Source organism: Lissotriton vulgaris, chromosome 9 (genome assembly GCF_964263255.1).
Source record: "Lissotriton vulgaris chromosome 9, aLisVul1.2, whole genome shotgun sequence".
In the NCBI taxonomy this organism is placed as follows: domain Eukaryota; kingdom Metazoa; phylum Chordata; class Amphibia; order Caudata; family Salamandridae; genus Lissotriton; species Lissotriton vulgaris.
In genome coordinates, this window is record NC_141697.1 from 1229592560 (window position 1) to 1229616342 (window position 23783).

General features: G+C 45.2%; 1 protein-coding gene across 2 annotated transcripts in view; it reads right to left on the reverse strand.

Annotated features, from left to right (window-relative positions):
• The window catches only part of IL17RC (interleukin 17 receptor C), a 208340-nt gene that overhangs the window by 48742 nt on the left and 135815 nt on the right, over positions 1-23783 (reverse strand). For both annotated transcript variants that reach the window (XM_086939372.1, XM_086939371.1), the window contains 3 exons: positions 15964-16008; positions 11918-12069; positions 10111-10170 (listed from right to left, as the gene is read on the reverse strand). In XM_086939372.1, coding sequence (XP_086795498.1) covers positions 10111-10170; positions 11918-12069; positions 15964-16008 — 257 coding nt within the window. The remainder of the gene's footprint in view (positions 1-10110; positions 10171-11917; positions 12070-15963; positions 16009-23783) is intronic.

Sequence of the window (23783 nt, forward strand, 5' to 3'; positions counted from 1 at the left end):
CACTCAGGGAATCCTAGTGCAGGGCTTCCAATTGGCCCTCACTCTCTCCAACGCTCTCCTCTCTCTCACAGGGCATAACGGTCTTGGCAAGCAGGCAGGCGCCGGTGCTCCAGGCTCCAGCGCAGGGTATCTTGGGGATGTGCCCTCAACCAGCAGGGAGGCTAGCAGGCTTTGCCCCAGTCCTGGTCACAGGCTGAAGTCTTGTAGAGCTTCCCCTGCTCGTGTGGCCCGTCTGGCTGCTTGGCAGATGACAATATTTGGGGGCCTCAATCTGGCCTTGTTATAGTCTTTTTCCAGACTCCAAATGTAATTTAGGGTTTGGGTTTTTGAAGTTTTATTTGGGTCTCTTCTTCTTTTGAAGTGGGCACTTCTCCTTTTCATCTTCCTTCACGAAAGAGGTCTGTCACAGCAGACACAACTCCGAAACTGATTGTCCACAACATATTTCATGGGAGTGATGGGGGGCATATCCTGATGCCTTAGGACTAGGCTGTGAGCTGCAGTGCTCCCAGTAGAACACCACCATCCGGCGTCTTCCTGCCTTCATCCTGGCATATTAGTGCCTCCTTGACATTACCCCGAGGATTAAAAAGCTGGCTCTCTTGTTGATGACAGTTGTGCTGACTGTGAGGGAGCCACCAAAAATGGCAGAGGCTTTGCTGCGATTGCCGGTGGCCACATATTCATCACTGTCGGGGGACTGGTGAGATCGCTGTGACCGAATGTTGCAGTGGACGGTGGCTGGAGGTGAGATTTTGGTGCAACAGGAGGAGAGGTGAGTGGTGGCCGGGGAAACAACCTTTACAACGCAACTTTTACAACGCACTACCATTACAACGAAACTTTTACAATGCAACATCCATTACAACTCATGCCATTACAACGCAACCATTACAACGTATGGCACTACAACGCACACCACTACAACGCATGTCATTACAACTCAGCCATTACAACGCATACCATTAAAACGCATAACATTACCATCCAACACTTACCCTACTGTTGCACCCCCTGGAGTTAAAATAGTAATTTTTACCCCTACACTATCCAACACTTACCAAACATGCAATGTAATGTTATGGGTTGTAATGGTATGCATTGTAAAGGTATTATGCGTTGTAATGGAATGCGTTGTAAATGTAGTTTTAAAAATTTCGTTGTAATGGATGTTGCGTTGTAAAAAATGCATTGTAAAGGTATGCATTGTAAAAGTCTGCGTTGTAGCGTCATACATCTGTGGTGGCCCGGTGTAGGTGGACAGGTGTCAGCAGAGAAGAACCACAAGAGGAGCTGAGGCAGCGGCTTCTTTGAATAGACTTTGGGGCCCGGTGGCAGGAGTTGACCAGCATTGGAGCAGGAGCAGCGCACATCTCCGCTGCAGGGGCCTCTTGGTGCGGCTGCCTTCCCCCTGTGCTGGGCGCAGCCATCATTGACCTTGGTGGTGAGGCAGCGTTCTCCTGTGGCGAGGAGCTTTGATGTGGCTGAGTCGGTGACCATTGGCTGGACTCGGGAATGTAGCACCTTGGAGGGTAGTGTTGCATGTTGGTAGGACTTGTAGGAAATCTACTCCGCCACTGAATGGCCCCTGACAAACTGCACAGTCTCTGTAAGGTAGTATGCGGAACTGGTGTCGCTCGGAAAATACCATCTCATAGTGGAGTGGCCCTGCATAAAGGAATGAAACACACACAGGGGAGGCATCTTGGAGAGGCAGTGTTGCTCTCAGGGGTGGTTGTGGCAAACTTCAGTGTTGCAACCTTAACTCTACAATAATTGGTAAATATTCTAAGAAAAAGAAGGCGAAAGACCCCCGCAGTACTGCTGCGCCCACCAATAGTGATACTGAGGACAGAGAACATGCCTCCTCCAGGACTGCTGAGGGATCACAGGTGGCCACCTCAGACAGTATCCTTAGTGTCATCAGGAACACAAGAGAGGCCCTGTAACTTAAAACAGACTCTGCAGTGGCTGACATGGGGATACTGCGAGATGACCAGCGCAAGTTGGCTGAGATGGTCACGACCAATGGGGGTAATCTGGGAGACCTGTCGAGACCTGCAGTCGAGACTTCAAAGGGGCAAATGTTGGCCTTGGAGGGAAGGGTCGAGACTTGGAATATTGCACTGATTTTGTCAAAACTAGGCCATTAGAAACAATATCTGGGTGATAGGACTGCCGAAGCATGCTGAGGGAATTGATATGATTTCTTTCTTGGAAAACTGGATTAAAACTAAGATTGCTTCGAGTGCCTTGCCTCTTTCTTCCCACTGAAGCATGTCCACAGGGTTTCAGAAAGACCCCTGCAGCCAAAGATACTCCTCGACCTGTGAAGACCAAACTACTGCGCCATGGAGATTGAGACCACATCCTACGTCGGGGAAGGGTGAAGAGGGAACAAATTCTGGACAATAGCAGAGTAATGATCTTCCCGGACTTTACCAGAGATGTACAAAACCAACGTTAGTCATTCATCAAGGCCAAAAAACATCTCATCTTGTAGGAATCCAATATGTCATGCTCTTTCCTGTGAGGCTCATTCTATCCATAGATGATGGAGTCAAATGTTTAACTAATCTGCATGAGGTGTGGGAGTGGATTGAGCAACAGCTACAGAATACAAACTTCCTGAACTCAAAACAGACAGTCGCTGCCTCGAAGAATAGACTAGACGTTGCCAGCGATCTATCACAACTAACTCTCAAGCGCATCATGAACAGATACGAGCGGTGTCCGCTGCATCAATGCTCCAATGCAGACCCTTCTGGCCCTGCCCAAGGGCTTGGAAGGTTAGTGTACTATTCCCGTCTATCCCCACCTTGTCCAAGGGTGGGGTCATTTGCCCACTACAAGTGCTTTATGACAATTGCGAACAGTCAGCTGGCCTCTCCCTAGCCACCGTCCCACGCTTCAACAGGAACAGAGTGGGGGGAAGGTCCTTCTCATAACTTGCAGCCAAGACCTGGAACGATTTCCCCTTCACCTCCGGCGAAGCCCGATACTGCACCAATTCAGGAAAGACCTCAAGACCTGGCTCTTCAAATGACCTCAAAGGAGCTCCACCCCCCTCCCCCACACCTTGAGACCCTTATGGGTGTGTAGTGCACTTTACAACCCCCTGATTGATTGGTTGAGCAGTGCAGTGGGTCGATAACATACTCCGGTCCATTTCCTGTCTTTTGTGCTTCTGTGTTGTACATGTTACTCACCTTCTCTTACCCTTACCTAAAGTTTATCTTATTTTCAACTAATGCATATGAAATGACTAATAAAGTTCGCATGAAAGGAAACTGAAAGCGCGTGCTGTGTTACAAGGAATGTTTAGAAGGCATTGGCTGTGTTCACAGAGAGCTGTTTTAGGGCTGTGCTGGCAGCAGGCGGTGTGACGTAGGAAGTCTGATTAATTATTACAAGCTCTTCCTGGTAACAGAAGTAGCCTGATATTGTAAAGCAGATATGGACAGGAAATTAAAAGGTTATATTGGTGATCAATACATCATATAAAGGTAAAACTAAATGGACCTGTAGGACATCAGATGGTATTAAGCTAACAAGGTGTTCTTTGATATTGCATAGAAAGGTGACAGCGGTACAAGCTCTCGAACATGTTATTGAATTCTGAAGAGTCTTATGTTAGCTGATAAAGTCAGCATTGCTCCTAGACTCCCTGTCTTGATTAATGTAACCAATAAGCTAGGAATACTCCTCTCAAAGGGGCCGATCCTAAACTTACTACTTTTGGTATTCACAGAAGGCATTTAGTAGTATTAAAGTTAGGATTTTGTCTTAAGTTTGACTGAAGACAAGCTTAAGACAAACTTAAGATAGACTTCAGATAGACTTAAGACAGACTTAAGACAAAATCCTAACTTAAGTCTGTCTTAAGTCTGTCTTTAGTTTGTCTTAAATCTGTCTTAAGTTTGTCTTAAATCTATCTTAAGTCTGTCTTAAGTCTGTCTTAAGTTTGTCTTAAGTTTGTCTTAAGTTTGTCTTAAGTTTGTCTTAAGTTTGTCTTAAGTCTGTCTTAAGTCTGTCTTAAGTCAAACTTAAGACAAAATCCTAACTTTAATACTACTAAATGCCTTCTGTGAATACCAAAAGTAGTAAGTTTAGGTTTTTGTCTTAAGTTAGTTCTGTGAATCGGGCCCAATGTACCCGACAGTTTTTAATAAAGAGAATTGTTGTAAATCCTTTCAGAATACAATCAAGGCTGCTGCTATATGTTTATGTAGGCAATAAGGTATGAAAACAGTGGAGTAACAGCTGAAAGAGACCTGAGGCCAGAAGTACTACGCCCTTGCGTTGTCCGTGCGGCACACAAGGCAATGCAGCAGAACGCAAGAGCTTTAGTGAGATTTAGTAGGGGACCTAAAGCCACCCTGCGTGGCTTTGAGTGGCTTAGTAAATACAGAGTAACATTAGGTAGAGCAAATCCCTGCCTTGCGTCACGCTGCATTGGGAAGGCATTACAAGGGCGGAGCGTCGGCGTTCCCTTGAATCCATCCATGGAGTTTGACACATTTCCAGATTTACAAAGAGTTTTTATTCTGGGAATGGGTCAAAATGGCGCACCATCCCAACAAAGTTACAACTCGGAGAAATATCTTTATTCTGCTGCAGACGTAGAACGAGGAAAATGCCTCTTAGGATTGTTTTTGTGCAGGAAGGCGTCCCTGCACCAAAGCACTCCTGCCTGTAATGTGGGCACCCTGCACCATGGCACCTACAGTGGCGCTAGGCAGGACCCAGGGCACCAGCGCAGAGATTAGGAATGCGACATATCTGGTGCATTTGTGCGCTCTCGCTGTCCTGTGGAGCAGCAAGTTTTCTTGCTGCGTTGAGTGACGTTTGTGTTAAGTCTGCCGCCAGGCGAGGTCCTAATGGGTTTTGCTAGAGTGGGGAAATAAAGGGACATCCTCTGTATATTGGTGCAGGTCCCACTCGCCGATCACCCACAGTGGTGGTACTGGGGGCTTTCCCATAGCAACGTATGGCTCCAACATCATACATTCTGTGGGGCCACCCATCGGCCACAAATCAAAGGTTTTGGATGCAACGACCTATTTAGGGTAGATTACCTGTTCATGACCTCTATGTAAACAATGACAACTGCAGGAGGAATGCCAACAACCACCATAAATAGCAAGAGACCTACTGGCAACATTGTGCGTTTGTTTTGTAGGATAAAACTCTGGGCCCAATTCACAGAACTAACTTAAGACAAAATCCTAAACTTACTACCATTTTGGTATTCACAGAAGGCACTTAATCATTTTGGTATTCACAGAAGTTAGGAGTCCTAACTTTAGGACTCCTAAATGCCTTCTGTGAATACCGAAAGTCTTAAAGTTAAGATTTTTCTCAGTTTAGGAGTAGTAAAGTTAGGACTCCTAACTTTACTACTCCTAAACTGAGAACAATCCGAACTTTAGGACTTTCGGTATTCACAGAATGTCCCCATATTCCTCCCTGCCCCCCCCCTCATGAGTCAACCCCACTGACCAGCTGTGCAGGGACAATGGAGTCTTGTGAAAGGCATAAACAGTGGTTTTGCATCTTCCGCAGCACCCATCACATTATTTTTCTAAATGTAACAGTTTTCCTTCTCCTCCCTCTTAGCTCCCTGATAGCCCTGCACGCTGCTCACCATGAGAGAGCACAGAGATGTCTTGGTGCACCGAGCATGGCAGAGACCAGCTGTCTCTCACAGGTATGCACAGACACAGGAAAGCAGACAGCAAGTGCTGCACAACTCAATGTGCCCTGGCACTCCACTGCACCTCTCAGGTCTGCAGGGAAGGTGGGAGCATGGAAGTGGGGAGGAAAGGAAGCAAAGGCAATTTGTCATCAGCCATTTCACTGCCTTGCTCTGGCCTGAAGAGAAGGGTGGGATGCAGACATTGGAATGCGAGCTGGAGACGAGGATAATGCTTCATCTGCCTCTCCACTGCCTGTGTCAGGCAACAGCAATGTCCACTTTCTAGCATTTCCTTCGGGTCCGTGAGACCCAGGAGAGACAGCAAAGATGGGAGCAGCTCTCCCGGGTCTGCGTAAGAGCAGTGGAAACACACTAGGGAGCAGATTTACAAGCCGCTTGCGCCCCTTTTACGCCGCCGTTGCGTCACTTTTGTGATGCAGCGGCAGCGCAAAAGATGCGCCATGCTGCAGGGTATTTACAACGTGACGCATCTGGGAGATGCGTCACGTTGTAAAGCCCAGCGCCAGAAGGAGGCGTTCCTGCGCAGGGGCGGGGGCGTTCCGGCACAGGAACGCCTCCTCAAAGTGGCTGAGTGAAATCTACAAGATTTCACTCAGTCACTTTTGGGCCCATGCTGCTTCAAAACCCTGCGCCTGCTTGAAGCAGGCGTAAGGATTAATGCAGCATTGGACAGATAGGGCCCCCCAGAGCATTGCTGGAGCTGCGTCACGCTTGCGACGCAACTCCAGCAATGCGCCGACTTTACGGCACAGATGCCTCTTGCATCTGTGCCATTTTTGCCCCATGATGTGCCGCATTGTAAATGCGGCGCATCCATGGTGGCGGAGCCGTGGCGCACAATAACTGGTGCATCCCTGCTGATATGCAGGGATGCGCCACTTATTGTAAATCTGCCCCCTTGTTTTTCATTGCTCCGATGAGAGCAGTGAATAATGCACATGGATTCCAGAGAAAGAAACACCTCAGGGAGCTTTGAGGTGAAAATTATTCTTTTCATAAAATAAACATGAGGGCTTATTGAGCTGTCAATGTTTTACTAGATTTAAAGTAGAGTGACCCTCTATCCTGCGGTGTGAGGTCTGTGAAGCTCTTGAGTGTTGCACTGGTGCGGAACTAAACCAACTTCAAGGTCTGGTGCACCAATGAAACTCTACCAGAGAGACGGGGTCCGGATGAAGGCCCTTTCTGGAACTATGCCGAAACACAGGAGATGAGAAGACGTGACTGTGGTTCTGATAACAAAAGGTCTGAGAGTAAACCACAGCAGGGGCACTGATGGAAATGTGGCCAAAAACAACTTGTGGTGACCCCAACAACCGACACAGGCTGAAATATTGGCTTTAAAGGGGACTTTGCAATGTGTGTATCGCTGTGCAAGACCATTTTGTGTTTGATGCTAGTTATAATGGATGCACTTTATAGATTCTTTGCTGTGCTTTAACCACATGGCTGCTGGGCGTTTTCCCCCCCTGTGCTGGAAAATGCCATTTTAGTGGCACCATGACGAGCTCAGCTCGTCATCAGCACACGACACCTTTTGGTGATGACGAGCTGAGCTCGTCATCAGCATCGAAAGGGTTAATGGCTGTGGGCTGAGAAGACAAAAAACATCATGACTGTTCCGTGTAGAAAGCTGCACCCCTTTAATCAGGTGACATTTCCTGTATTAATCATGAACTAAGTGCCAACACTTGATGTGCTCCAAGCTGCAGAGAAGTCAGGTGCAAGGGGATTTTTATGTGAATCTAATGAAGAGAAGCTTTGTTTAAAATACCCAATGCATTTTAAACATATCCAGGTCATAGGCAGTTGAAGCCTTGCCTTGATACACTCAGAGTGGGGGTCATAAGCTTCCTCCTTCGATCAGTGTTGTCATTTGGTCTTATGCAACCCCAGCTCCAAAGAACAGTGAGTTGCTTTACAGACAACATTGTTATTGCAGAAGTTGCACCTCTGACAAATAAAAGAATGCTGTAAGTTTGAAACGAAAACAAAAAATCCAAAATCTGGTGGAGAGAGGAAATGCACTGTGGAAACATTTCATTTTAAAAGTGCTAAGCAGACATATGTTTTATCTGCACTTCATACATTTACACATCACACTATTCCATTTACCCCATTATATTTGGAGGCACTGCGAGGTAAAGTGAGATGTCTACAACCACAGGACTTTTTTTTATCAAATGCCAAAGCCTTGAATCTGAGTGATATCACAGAAAACTAAAGCTTTGCTCTCATTGTCTAGTAGATGTCACTCAGAGCCGCTGGGTGGAAAACACCCCTACTGTTACCCATCTATAACTCTACTAGTCCATGCAAGTTCATGTGTCATTTTTGACGCAAGGACACATTTCGCACTAAAAAATTGCATGAAACACAAATGCCGTCATCAAGAGCCACTCATGTTCTGGTTGTACGTATTGTTCCTGCACTTAAGTCCTATAGGTTTGCTGCAACTGGCGATGTAATTACCCAGTGTGGCGTAATGGTGTAATAGTAGTATTTAGTGTAACACGAAACTCATGAAATTATGCACGTTATGTCAGCGTAATTTAAATTTAACTAAAACCTATAAGGCGCAAATATCTACCCTCTGGTTGACTGCAGCCTTCATAACACCGGTGCAGGCTGGGAGCAATCCAGTAAGAGTAGTCAACGCGCTCCGATCACAAAGACCCATCACGTTATCTTGTCTTCAATAAATGTGAGGCCAAGTAAGCAGAATCTCAGGTGAGTCTGGCCACGCGAGACAACAATATCTAAGGGGCTCTTAAATTTTAAAAGAAAACCTTTCCTTGGGTTGGCCCAATAGAGAGGGTATTTGATAGAAGGAAGAAAGACATTATTCTTTAATCTAGGGTTTATTTCACTGCCTTAAAAGAGGCCAAGAATGCAAATTCCCCTGTTGGCAGGACCAAATACGTCCTCAACTTTGCTTTGACTGCTGGTCAGTAGTCCATTTTCCTCAATGATCCAGTGCGCATTGTACAAGACGCCTGTAGTTTTTACATCCAACTTGAGCTTGTGTTTCAATTCTGACAAAATCTCCATTGATCCTATCACTTTCTTTATCTAAAAAAGTCAAAACAATTCAAATATAGTTTGGATGCCTTTTACACCCTTCTCAACTATTCCACAATTTAACTTTTCTTTTCCCTATGTGGGCTCTCAATGTTGTCCACTGCATCACATTCCCAGCTGTGTGCCTCATTTCCAACTCTATACATTCCTTGGTACACAAATATTGCAAAACACTTGTTCCTCTGAACTTACCAGTCTTACATTGTATTCATTTGTACACCCCCACTTGCTAAGTACTCATTCCCCATTTGTCAGTCCCAGCCTGATAGGTTTTGATTTTACTCACCCTTTCACTCATCAGAATTCCCTCGTCAAGAAATATCGCTCTTCAACTCTCTTTCATTCTCTTACATTTCCTATAATATAAACTTTAAGCTCCAATCTTGCTTTAGTTGAAATGATCGATAGAACCATGAACACTGAAATACATCTCATTTCATATTAATTTAGTTTTATGTTAGCATACTGTGATCTACAGTTATCCTACAAAAACACTGTCCAACTGGGTATATAGTTGTTGTTTTTAACTCCAAGAGGGTGCTTTTTTAACTGTTTATATTTAGGATATGATATTAATGCCAGATGATATTTCGCTAATAGTACCATACTATTAATCAATATTTTATTTGTTTCTTTAGATATCTCTACTAAGGGAGTACATTGGGCCTGATTCACAGAACTAACTTAAGACAAAATCCTAACTTCTGTGAATACCAAAAGTAGTAAGTTTAGGATTTTGTCTTAAGTTAGTTCTGTGAATCGGGCCCATTGTGTTTACCTCAAAACTACTGAAGCTACTATAGCTTGCAGAGTACCAGATTGAAAGTCTCTGCCCTCTGTTTGACTTTCACATGTGGATGTAACAACGCACAGGTTAAAAGTGTGTTAGGCACAATAGTGACAAGACACGTCTGCCAATATGCAGCCAGCAAAGCATTCTTCCAGTTAGTGTTAAACTTACACTGTTGAACAATTTACAGAGCAGCACAACTGTGTCCATAATATTTAAAGTTTAAACACTATCCGTTTTACTTCCTCGGTCCATATCTGACTATTCTGTATGCAGGCCCATTTTTTGTCCATAAAATAATGAATATTTATTTTCATAATTCCATACATTATATCTGTAAGGCTCTGGCAGTGGCCAATATCATAAAATCATGACAATGTTTCTATTTTAATAGGATTCACCTAGTCCCATTGCTCTCCAAATGCAAACCGAACAAGAAATAAATCGGTATAACTAGGAAGTCAACCGGGGGCACGTTTTCATATGAATCAAACAAGCATTGATCTGGGATCATACGTACCAGTATGCAGAGACAGGGAACAATGTCTGAATGATAAATCGTGTGATTACCATCTCCAGTCTGTAAAAAAACAAAAAGGAATATACCTGGGTTGAAAAGCGATAGATGTTTAATGACTCTTTCAGCTAAACATATTTTTGCCACTGTGCAGAGAAGGTCACAGTGCCGCATAAGGATGTGCTCAATATGTTTATGCTACTTACAGGTTCACTTCCCAAATGTCCACCAGACACAGGCGTATGCAAGATATGCATTAATATGCAAATCAGTCCCATCTGCCTCCTGACCATCCATGCATAAGTGATCCTGCAACTTGTGCAGAGATCGTATAGCTCTGTAACGCACTTTAGGTACGGTAGTGAAGTTAAGGGAAAAAGTTGATGGGGACTCTGAGATTTCCATTGCACTCCTTTCCCAACAGACAAAGAGACAGAAACAACTCTGTCTGTCAAAGGGAGAGGAGTTAGCCTAAGGGGAAGGGAGTTGGCCTAATGGCTAGGGTGGTCAACCTTGAATCTGGGGAAATGGGTTTGAGTCTCGTCAGTGACGCTGAACATCCTGTGATTCTGGGCAAATCACTTAATCTCCACGTGCCTAACAAAAATGAATGTGTCCTCGTGTAATGCAACCGGTGCTATTTAAAGCGCTCTGATACCCAATTCGGGTCAAGTTCGCGCTACATAAAACACTGTAAATAATGTTTTTTTTAACATTTATTGTACATCAGTATCTGACAGTCCTATTGTCTAGATCTTTCAACAGAATCATGGTTGCTCAGTATGGTAAGGGAACGTTTGATTATTTCACATAGGCAACATATTTACTTTATGAAGTTTCCATTGTTCAAACGTGTGTCTGAAGAAGACCTATCTAACTGTGCATTAGAGGGCCGAAACATGTCAACATTGTTTAAAGGTGGACTAGAAACTTACTTATTCCAGTCTACCAATATTGGTCTGCATTAATTATAAGTTGAACAAAATGAGAAAATCCAGGATCACTGTCGTTTGACACAACTTCTGTCTTCTGCAGACTAATCTCACCTAATCCTTCCACTACTCAGTTTTGTGGTGCGACAAACACTTCAGAAGACAACCTTATTTAGCTCAATTTAAATTTGCTTATTAAGCTAAAACCCTTTAAGACTTCTAAATAATGTCAATTTACACATCCGTGGGACAATTTCCCCTCAAAATAAAATCTCCCCTGGCACCCTTCCCTAGGTATGTCTACACCCTGCCATTTTGGAATGTTTGATTGAGGGCGAGGCAACTTGGTGCGTGCTCACTAAAAGGGCAGCTGTGCAGTGTTAACTGTGCAACAACAGCACCCAAGTACTACCCCTCTCCCCAATTGTGAAAGGAAATTGCTAGAACACTGCATTTGTTGGCAGATCAATACATGATTATTTGTACATATAATTGTGAATTTTGATAATCATTTTAAGGTAGGGATTTTTTTTTAATTAAAAAATGTAATGCAGCAAAATGACAAGAAAACTCTTGCTTACAGATATATAGTTTTCCAAAATCTAAGTTTGTTTCTCCCCTCAAACAAGGCCATTTTCTGCAATCTGGGTCCATCTTGTGGCCTTTTGTGGTGCCACTGTAAGGCAGCTGCTGTCTGTGACTTTGATGTACCACCAGCACCATCAGGAGGAAATGGCGCTACTTTGGGTTCATTAAATCACTGGCCCACCACTTTTGAATCCTACAAACCCAGCTCCTGCTAATATTTTGTATTCTTTTGATTCTTCCCTGCATTGGTAAGGCAGCCAACGACCAGAGAAAGGGGCCCCGGTACCCACCAGGTTGTGGTTGCTGTCCGGCGGTCTGTGCTTGCTGTTCAGCAGTCTACCACCATCATTGTGCTCCAGCCGCAGGTTGTATAGCCGCTCTTTAGAGCCGTTGATTTGGATAAGGAAATCATCTTTCTGGAAGGACAAGATGGGCGTTGGAACTGCAAGGATAAATGCACCAGGTGAAAGTGAGCCCATGCGAATGAAAATTAACAGTCACAAAGAGCTTAAATCTACATTCTAAATTAATATTTATAACCAATTTGTTATATGCATTGATTGTTCAATCCTTTTTTTCTGTACACGTGCAGCTTGCTTCTGGTTTAAGCTCTATATTGAAAATAATAAAATTATTTTTAATTTTTTTTTAAATAAAAACTGTTACAAAGAGCAGGCTTTACTTAAGGTCAGTTGATGACCTCATATTATGATAGACAACTTGTTCCAGTCCATTCTTTCCTTCCAAACTCTTTCTGTTTAAAACATTCCTCCAATTGTTTCAACTCAAGTGAGCTTGAGCTCAACTCCGAGAATGCATTGCGTTGTTCCTTGAAATTCCATGGCTGTGAACTTGCGACTCGGTGACGTCAAATGGTCCACTCCATTCTAAGCGAGTGCTGTGAAAGCTGTGCGGTGGTACCCTAGTGATGGCCTGGAGGGGATGTCCAGAAAAGCCGGTGTTGCTGAAAGAGCAGGGGAGATGGGGTAGAGTTGGCCAGGTGTTAGGCTGCGGTGAGCATGACTGGCTCAGGGCCAGGCTTAGCTGAGTGGCAGAGGCACCAGCCTGACAAGAAATTTGAGGACATATGATTTGTGCTTTTGTCTTATTCAAAGGGCCTAGAGCCAAGAATTGAGAAAATAAAACCTTAGAGTGTCCCTACTGTTAGTAGTGTACTCCATGTCATCCGTGTCGTCCAGGTCTGGGGATTCTCTTTTAACAATCAAAGGCATTCTGGGAATTGTAGTCCAGGTTGAGTTTACCTACAAATGACGGGGATAAGGTTCTACAACACAAACTGCTTTGAAGAAGAGAATCTGTACTGGAACACTGCCCTGCTGCGTACCCTAGTCGTCTTCTTGTCCAACCCTGGGGCATGAGGTTACCCTTGCCTATTTTAACCTTATGTTCCAATTTTAGTAATAGATTAATTTACAACCAGCGGATCCTGGGGCTGGATAGTAAATTGCATGCAGAAAGTCAAGGACAGTCTGGTGATGCTATAGAACTAGGAGGTTTATCACCCCACAAGCAGACAGACTATTTCAAAAAGGCCAAAAACAACACGAACATGTGCCCACATGAGGGAGACAATCACATTATCTGACGATGCTGTAGGAAGAGATAGCAATCAAGGCGGTGTCTACGGTGAACCTCAAAGCAGGGACTGTGGTGTGCGTCCACGTGACATAAGAGGTTCACATGTGCTCTACACTACTACACGCATTAGAATGGAAAGACTTACATACAGGCTAGTTCTAGAGTTCTGTTGGACTCCGGCCCAAACTTTTGGCCCATTTTTAACCTAATGCACTTGGCAATGGGTACCAGCACAGCACTCAAGGGTGGCCTCCCCCAAAGAGGGCCCCTAAATACTACATGGTATGATGAGGGATATCCTGTGTGAAAAATAAGTATGTGGCAGCATCATATACACCATAGAGCTCCCCCCCTCCCCATCCTGAGATTACAGAGAGGGTCTGGAGGGTGAGGCATTGGAAGACACCCTCAAGGTCCATCCACCTGCAGAGGGTCAATGGTGGGCGGGTCAGACTCTCTAGACTGGACACCCACTTTGAGGAGGCCAGGGCAGAGAATTGAGAAGAAGAGAGAGGCAGACAGAAAGCAGAGGTCAACATAGCGCATACATATGGAACACCAGGAAGCTTCCTGCCTACCTGTGCAGATAAAGGGTTAGAGACTTCGGTATGGGTCAGTAAGGACCTTGCCCCACAAACTTTTCTCTATGTTCCACAATATCGAGGAGCTCCAGTTAGGGCGAATGAGGTTCCCACTAAGTATGGGCGGAAATCCGTTCCGCTCGCGGAATTTGTGGATTTTCGGCAATTTCGGGATCCACGAATCTCGCTAAATTGCCCAAAAATCCGCAAATCCGCTTGCGGACGGATTTTTGCACATGCCCGAGTTGAAGCTCAAATTCAGTAACGTTTTAATCAGCCCAAAAAATTAGTGAGCACGATCGAGGCTGGGCAAGTGTGCTTTTTCCCCATATCTGCTGTCGAAAATTAGCTGTAATATTTGAGGGAGGTCTTTGCATCCATGAGTTTCTCGAGCGCAACCCCCGTGTAGTTCCTGTGACCAGGAGGCTGCTTTCTCCTCATCTGCTGCCATGCTCGCTCTCTGACCCTTTATACACAAGAGGCATGTGAACACACATAGAAGCCCTGCCCGTTTGGCCCCGCCCACCACACACTAGCGGTATGAAACGTCTTCCCGCCCTTTCCCAACTATGATGGACAGTTCACTCAGGGGACCTCAGCGCCTTTTGGCGCTGTGGCAAAGTTACAGGCACACATGGTCAATGGAGACGATTCTTCTGGCCCTTTACGCAGCTGCAGTGTAGGAAAAGCTCTATCATTTACCCAACGAGGTAGCACTTACTGATTAGCCAGTAGAAACAGTACTCTAGTTATACTTGTGCAAATCCATGAGTTCACACATTTTTTCACAAACTCGTGAATTTTTTTGCCATTTCTCGAGATTTCGCGGACCGCAAACCCGCAAAATTTGCCCATGGATCCCAAATTACTATACAAATGGAGATGATGGAGAAACTTCAATAGCAGAAACTCGAGAAACGTGAAAGAAAATGCATTAAAAAAAGCTTAACATCCCAAACCCAAAGAACAACACAGAACAGGGCCAGAACAAGCAAAAAAACAAATGGAGAACGGAGGGTAAAAATGTTGAACACACCATCATAGACATGGTAGGACCGGCGGCCATGTTTAGTTGTGCTTAGATTGACCCATCCAGACCGAGGCACTTTGCCTCCCCTCAGTCTAATGTACATTTCTGCAGCTGGACTCACAACACAGAAAAGGCAGCAGAGGGCCAGGAGGAGGGTAAAAGCCAACTAAGAGTAGAGGGAGGGTGGAGTAAATGTACTGTGTGGCCTCAAAGTTGGGAACTGAAGTGATAGGGTTATGGGAAGAGCAGGAGGAAAAGTGTTACTAGATTAGTAAAGTTACGATAAAGGGTCAAGGGGCCACATAGAGACCACTGTGCACATTATAGAGGTAGAAAGACAGGGATTGTCTCCAGTTCAGGGAGCATATTCCAGAGGGGTAAATAAAGATTGTTGACAGTTCAGAGCACATGTGGGTTAACACCAGGTCCAACTAGACGAAATTCAGGAAGCTACACATGTGAACACTGGGGTGCATGACCAGAGCAGACCCCACAGGAGTGGTTAAGAGAGGAACAGTGAAGGCCTGGGAGAGTCCCTGTGGGCCATGGTATCCTGAACAGGCCTGGGCGTAGTCCGCTGAGTTTTTCCACGCGGAACTCCGCAAAGTTACAAAAAAACTCTCTGAAGTTCCGCGAGTGGCAGAATGCAGTGCGAACTGCAGTTTGTGCTGGTATTCCTGCCGCCTGGGTAGAAATTCTACCTGAGCAGCAGCTCGAGCTCGTAAACTTACCGATCGCGAACTTACCATTCCCGATCGCAAGAGGGAAAAAACTCAGCTGCACATCGCGAAACTGGGTTTTCTGCACTCCGCGAGCTCCGCAGAGTGCAGAAAACTCAGCAAACACTGCGAACGGAGCGAAGTTCACCGCCCAGGCTTAATCCTGAATAGAAAGCATAGGCAAACCTTGTCATCATGATGGGTCTGTGGGCAAAGAAATCGCATTAGGGGAAGACTGCATTGGTCGGGTAAGACATCCGCTGCTGAACGGCGTGTTATTAACGCCTGCTTCCAGACGCAGCGAAAGAATGAAGCGCTGGGACAGAAGAAGAGCAGTACCCTGGCCTCTATCCAGAGCGAAGGGCACAGAATAAAGAGGAGTTCAAGAGGACCCCGTGATGACCCACCTTCACAGATCCTGATCTTCTGTCGGAGGATTTCCAGCTCGCAACCTGCAAAGAGAGAAGTGGAGACTTCGTCACAGCGGTTTCTAGCATTAAACTGATCAGCTCCATCCTGGCATTTAGTTGACCATACTAAAAGCATGTGCCCCGAAAGAAACACTGCTGGTGGCATCACCAAAACCATAGGGGGAGGGTAAGTGATGTCACATGCTGTAGGGCACATATGAGTGGTATCACAGGAAACAACATCACAAACATTATGAAACCGCTCAATGTTGTCACAGGAAGCAATATAATGCACCATATCAAACTGCAAGATGACGTCAAAGGAAATGACATCACATTCCCTATCAACACCTGCGTGGCATCACAGGAAACAGAACAATGTCACAGGAAGTGACATTGCATAACAAATGAAGCTGCTCGATGACATCAAAGGAAGTGACATCACACACTCTATAAACATCTCAATGGCATCACAGGAAACAACATCACAGTCCTCATTAAAGCTTTTGATGTTGTCAAAGGAAGTGACATCACACGCAATGTATAAAGGATTTTGATGGCATCGCTTATTGCAGTGCCAAATGCAATAAAACAAAACAGTTGATGGTAAGACAGGAACTAAAATCACATCAACTATGAAACTGGTCAATGGCATCACGTCACTTGCCCTACGAAAATTCATCAACGTCAGTGACAGTGACAGCTCAAAACCGGGAAATGGAAACCACCCGACATCATAGTGAGTGAAATCTCACGCCCTGGCAAAAAGATCAGTTCATTGAAAGGAAAATGTATACTGTGTATTATTCCTGGATGGAATCACAAAAAATGACCTCACATGGCCTATAAAACTGTTTGATGTCATCACATGCCCTATACAAACCCCTCAATGAACCCAAATGAAGCAACAACTTGCGAAAATTATCGCAAACCGCACTTAGGGCAATTTTTTTTTATCGCCTCCTATAGCTGGATTTTATCGCTGAGATAACACAGTATTACCAACATTTATCTCCACGGCAATAAAAAATCCAGTGATAGCGGTGAATCTCATCTATAACATGAGATTTCCAGCGTTAAAAATCTTATCTCTAAGGAAAATCTCGTTAATAGGCAGGTGGGGATTTAGCCACAGAATCCACCTCCTATTGACTAAAATGGCTAAGTCAGGTTTTTATAAATGATAATATGATTTAGTGAATGCACAGCCTTGGTTTTAAATGAACTTTGAAAAAGATTGGGTGCTTCAAAGGGTGGCGACCAACGTCCCTGGGTGCCTATAGTGAATCCAACATTAGACTGAAGAACCTCAAATCGACAGTAGCCACGCACTTCATAGAGGCAAAACATAACATCTCTCAGCTACAGTATATCATCCTGGAAGTAGTAGAGAAAACAGAAGGAAGAGACAACACCAAGCATATGCTACAACGTGAAAACTTTTGGATTCACAAACTGTCTACCCACAGTCCCAATGGACTGAATGAAAGGAGCGAACTATCATGCTATCTTTAAATAGCAACTGGTAATGTATAATAGTAAGGGAATCTCTGGTCCCCCTTACACTGGACTGAATAACCTGCGATATTGCATACACAATTTTGTAGTTTTTTTTCCATTTGAATGTAATTTATAAATGTTCAGCCAAATACATGTTATTCTACTTACTCACGACACATTAAGCGGTTGTATAGCACTAGCGTTTACGTTTTGGCCCTTGGTTTCAGATGCAGACCAGGGTTCGATCCTCTTATACCACCAATATGTACAACATTTAGTTTTGACGTTTAGAATTATCATTTGGTCACCTTAATTAGTCTGATCACTAATCTGACACTTTTCAGAAGAGTAAACATAGATTATCCCGGCGGGATTGATCGCCGTTTTTCCTCCCGCCTCACGATCACGTGAGCGGAATGAGAGCGTATAGGAGCAGTAGTTGTTAGTAACCATGACTACCATCCATTTCGGAAGGGCAGAGAACGCCGACTGAGACGCCGAACCATCAGAGACTAGGTCAGTTTCTAGAAAGCGCTAAACCAACCTTTAGTTTTGAGAAGAGTTTTAGATATTTGAGCAGATCATTTACCCTAGCGCTTGCATCTATCTCTGTCTTTACAGATTCTGAATCCCACATAGAATACAGTGACACGTGAGTGATCCTACCTACTAGCACACTTAGAATGTACACCGATGAGTCTGATAAATGTGTCAGTCACAGTGTTTTGAACAGAATGTTAATGGTTTGAACAGATTTAAAAATTACACGTTTACATTTTAATTTTGGTATCATATGTTCTTTGTTTTAGAGTATGTATTCCCTGATGAAGGGCGCTTCGGTACGCCCGAAATGCATTGGATAACGAAATAATCTCTGTCACTGATGTGAATATACGCTTAAAAGTGTTGTGAATGATTTAAACAACAAATACAAAGCATACAAGCAAACATAAAGATAAAGATAATAAACATTTTCCAAATGGATAAAAACGTGTGTGGAATCCTCTGATTCTAAGGGAGGAGAAGAGGTGTGCTCTAAGGGGATGTCCCTAATGGCTCATTAGGGACACTGTTCCAGTAAGTCAGGTTTTTACCAGGTGTAAAATCCTGGCGCTAATCGCGGTTAGCGCACTTTTTTTATCACGCTACGGGTATTGCTAATAGGCGATAGCTGTGTTAGCGACTGCTTTCAGTCGCTACCAGTTTGGGTACGCCCACTTTGCATGTCATTAGCGATAAATATCGCTGACATGTAAAGCGGGCCCCAAACCGCTCGCTATCGCCTGGAAGCTGTTGCGAACTGCTGTTAGCGACAGCTTGGTAATTGGGCAATAAAAAAATCTCTGCTTTATCGGCAAAAGGTGCCGCTAAAGCGGCGATAACGCCCTTGCTAATTTGCCCCAATGTTTTTTTAATATTTGTTAATGCAGCTAGCTACTTAACAGTTATTGACGCAGGCACAGATAACCAGTTGCTTATGTTTTAGCACCCAGTATTTCGATTAGTTAAGTCATAGGTTGAGAATAAGTGATATAAATGTTGTTCTTTTATGGACGCCGCCACGAGACGCTTTTGCAATTTGGAGCACCCGACTACAGGTGCACGGTTGTCATTACCGCGAACGCCGAGTTGTATTATGGACCGGTGATCTTTTCCTTTTTTTACTGATGCCGTCATTGGAGCCTGGCACTAGGGGGAACAACAGGATATCGTCTTGGCAACAATTAGATTGCCTGTGGACACCTACCCCACTTTGAACCAGTTTCCCACCTAGTTCGCCGGAATCCTGAAGACTAAGAGGTTACATGCCTTTGAACTTCTGGAGGCCTCTATTCTTGCAATCCACGAGCCGTGTTTATATAGATCCCGATTTCAATACTAAATCAATTCGCCCTGACGAAGTTCCGTATGATTAAAGGAACGAAACGCGTTGGCTGTGCCTGTATGTGGAAAAAAACTACTAATAAAGAAGAAGATATTTATTATACTCTCTTTCCTTTGGACTCTCATTGAGTGCACCTTCCATTTTTTGCATTTGTTCTTTTATATTGTTTGACAATGAAGAAAACCACATCGTATGTATTTATTTATTTGTATAGCGCAGCTAATACCCTAAGGCGTCTAGGCGCTTGTCATCCAACATCCTGCCAGCCGTGAGATAAAAATTGCAAAAAAAAATAAAAATTAAAAATATAATATACAAGTTATGCCTTCAAAAGCCAAGCCTTTAGACCCTTTCTGAAAGAGATCAGGTCGGGCAAGTTTTTAAGTCTGTATGGCAGCTGATTTCTCAATCTGGCCGTGACGTTTAAAAACGTTTGCCACCCCAGTTAGAGAGTCGCGCTTTGGGGACCTCCACCAACATGTGTGCGGAGGACCGCAGCATTCTGGGAGGTGTATACCAGCAAAAGTGGTCAATCAGGTATGCAGGCCCCTGGTTGTGCAGCGCCCTAAAGGCGATGCAAAGCGCCTTAATATGAATCAGTTTTACCCCTGGAAGCCAGTGTAGAGCATTGAGGGCCGCCTTTGCGGAAGAATATTTTGGCAATCTGAAGAGCAAACGGTCGGCGAAATTCTGTATAACCTGCTGTTTGATAAGAAGGGCTTTGTTTATTCCAATCAGAGGGCCATTGCAGTAGTCCAGCCTCGAAAGGACTAGTGCCGAGACCACTGTTTTCTGCATCACATGTATTTATTTGGGCCTCATTCACAAAGCTATTTCCACGTCCAAGTCTGGCTTATTTGGCATTGTTACGAGAGCAAAATGGCATTTGCAATTCATATAAATAGATGCATTCAGACAGGGTTCCAAACACTCCTCCTGAGTGCTGTGAGACAACACTAGCTGGGATGTAGCATCTTATTCTTATAAAACCAAGCATTGGGGAGAGAGGTCTCAGCTCTAAAATGCAGGGCTATTGACTTTGCCAATGCTTTTTTTTGTTTGCAATGCCTGTGGGTGCATCATGAGGCATGCACAAGCATGGCTGGCAATCGAATAATAGGCTTTCTATTAAAGAAAACATACTCTAAACTGGCCGCAGATGTACACACGGATCGCGACAAAGGCTTATGTGAACGTCATGATATGACATCATGATGCGTGTGCATGAGTGCATCACGAGGATGGTGGTTTCAATTTTGAGTTTGCTGTTGTAGAAGACAGATGTCTTTTGGGATAGGAATAGCTATTGCATAGTATCTTGTCTTGTTCCCCAGCCCTAAGCGCACGACTGAGTGTATCGGGTATCCTGACTTTTATTCTGACCCTGGCTTCACGCTAATCTTGCGTGTGCGTAGAGGTATGGGTCGGTCCTTGACTGTGTGAGGTCCAGGCCTCTCGTGATCTGGAGGGGTGCACCGAGTGTACCCTCAGAATGGACAGAGGGCTCCTGTTCCTGTCCTAGGAACAGCACATAAACCAGAGGTAGCAGAATCCGCATTTGGAGATGGATAGTGTGACCCGTCCTTTTTTTTAGCCTTTGAGAGTGTGGCTCAATGGCTGTCCCATGCAAGGGTCCACTCATGTGTCTGCCTAGAACCTTGCACTGATGCCCTGCATGTGCTCTCCATCTCACTGGAGTCAAGCTATCCTGGCTGATGAGGGTTTAAAGCCCTAAACCGGTCCTTGGATGCTTGATTCCGGTCCAGGAAAGACATTGCTTGGCAGTTCGGGCTGGACTGTTCCCATGAGGCACAGGGTCAAGACTGATCTGCATATGGCTGGGTCCAAACTGGAATGGCATGGTGAGCAAAAAAATGATGGATTTAGGCCCAGATCTCTGTACTGGGGTGAATGTATGACATTGTTCTGCATTCTGTCCATCAATTGTTCTTTTTGCAACTAACGCCCAGCAGGTATACCAAGTGTGTGTGCATGCGTAGTATGCAGCAGAAAAAAAGAGTCTGAGAACTGAGGCAGTGGCATCGTTTGTGGATGCCCCTGGGTTATCATGGCACAGACATGATGACGAGGGCAGCTTTCCTACACAGTGGAAGTGTACGGGCCTGCAGTCCTGTGGCTGGAGTGAGGGGATTCGCACATTGAGGTCAGGAGGATGGAGAAAGGGCTAGCTTTACAAATTCCATGGAGAATCCGTTAGAATGTATGACGTTGCAATGCAAACATTTACCACGCATGCCTTAACAGCTCCGTTTTTACATCGTAACATCCATTACAACGCATGTTTTTACAACGCATGCCATTACAACGCATATCAGTACAACGCATACCATTACATTGCATAATTTTTGGGGGTAATAGTAGGGTAAGTGTTGGAAAATGTGGGGGTAAAATGACTATTCCCACTTGAGGGAGTGCAACAGTAGTGTAAGTGTTGGATAGTTTAGGGGTAAAAACTATGCGTTGTAATGGTATGCGTTGTAATGCCATGCGATGTAATGGTATGCGTTGTAATGGCATGCGTTGTAGTGACATGCGTTGTTATGGCTGCGTTGTAATGGCATGCGATGTAAAGGATGTTGCGATGTAATGACTGCGTTGTAAAGGTAGTGTGTTGTCAGGGCTCGTGAAACCTCGCGGGTGGACGGCCTCCCCCCTCTTATTTGACCGGGAGCTCGACAACTGATGGTGCAAGCCACCTTTCGTGATGTCACTTTCGGTCGTGACGTCAGCATCCCCCCACTTCTTTTTTTAGGACTTGTGCCCTGTCTGTTGTAATGACTGCGTTGTAAAGGTTGTTTCTCAATTCGTTAGCACTTGGAGCAGGTTAAATGAACAGGAAAACTCTAAACTTCACAAAGAGGGAAAATGTGGAACTTTGAAGAAACTTTGCCAATGAAAATACTTGACAGACCCGTCTACTATCAATGTTTTTTTTCTCTCTCTCTCTCTCTCCCTCCTTCGCACATGCGATGACAAGTAGATGCTATAGGAGGAACAGCCGCTTGACTTCTATCCTGCACTGACGTCATCTCGAGGTGAATTATAGTGTCATGACATGACGTCACTCAGGTGAATATTTGAAATGATCAAAGCAATAAACTTGAAAACCTGTCAGTACTGCGTCCTTTACCGGTTCTAAGGTTCGGTTCAGGAGCAGACACCTGGGTATTTCTATGGAGCGGCAACTTCCGGCCTTTGGAAGGCGCAATAAACATGCGCAAAGTCAAAACTGTGTGGGAAACCTTCCCCCTGGATGTTGCACCTCCAGTTGGTGCCGGCAGAGGTGAGCACCTGTGTAAATTGAGTGTAAGGACTCCATAAAACTCTCGTTTTCGTGACATTGCACTGGATGCAATTTCTTCACAGTTTTTAGGAAAAACTAAAGTTAATTTAATTAACACCTACATTTCAACCGTAACAGGTGGGTTTACCAAAGGGGGCTGTGTGCCTCTTTAGGGTTCTGGGATGCGACTATTTACAAATTATTTTGTGTCCTGTGTGAACCCGCCACAAAGAGAGTTCCCCCTGAATCTGGTCCGCCGCCAGTACAGGGAAGGAGGCCTTTCCAAAGACGCGCAGCTCCCCTGGGAATGGCAGAAAGAAATGGAAGAGTCACAGGCCGTTTGGTGGTCCAGGGAGACCCCGACCAACTTTTGAACCCCCACCCCCCTCCGCCATGTTCTACCTGCTAATGAAGAAAGAGCTTCAAGGGGGTGTAAAGCGAGGACCCCCTAAGAGCCTGAGACCCGGGCCGAGGAGCTGTCAGAGCCATCTCCTGGGCCCTCCAGGGAGGCGTGACCCTCCCACATTTCTTCTGGCCCACCGTCTGGGGTCTTGAGGGCCTACCATGAGGTGCCGGTGCCCCTGCCCTGCTGGTCCATCCGGTAGAACCCATGGATCGGACTTATTTTGATATTGTGGATGACTGCTCCTTCCCTCCTGCCCCAACCTCTGAGAGTGGGGATCCAAGGGGGGGGGGGGGGCTCACCCTGGCATGTCAATGACTCTATGCCATTCTTGCTGGCCCACTTTCTGGGGGTCCAGAGATGCGAGTGACCATTCCCCAGGCCCGCTGGTGCATCCAAGGACCTGTGGTCCAGGCGTATCCCGCCAGTGTGCCAGGACTCTGGGTCCAGGGTGGGGCTCACCCTGGCATGTGAATGGCTCTGTCCCTACCCGTCTGGCACACTCACAGGGGTCTCTTGAGTAGTAGGCACTGCCCTGATATATGACTGGCTCTCCCCCGCCCTACTGGCCCACCTCGGGGTTCCCACAAAAAAGGCTCTAGCTCTCTTTTCTCGGTCGTGAGCCGAGTTCCCTCTGGGGGCACTCTCTGAAGTTTTTTACCCGTCACCGGCAGCGTGATGACGGGGTCTGGGGTGAGCCGGATTACTGCGCATCTATCTTAGGG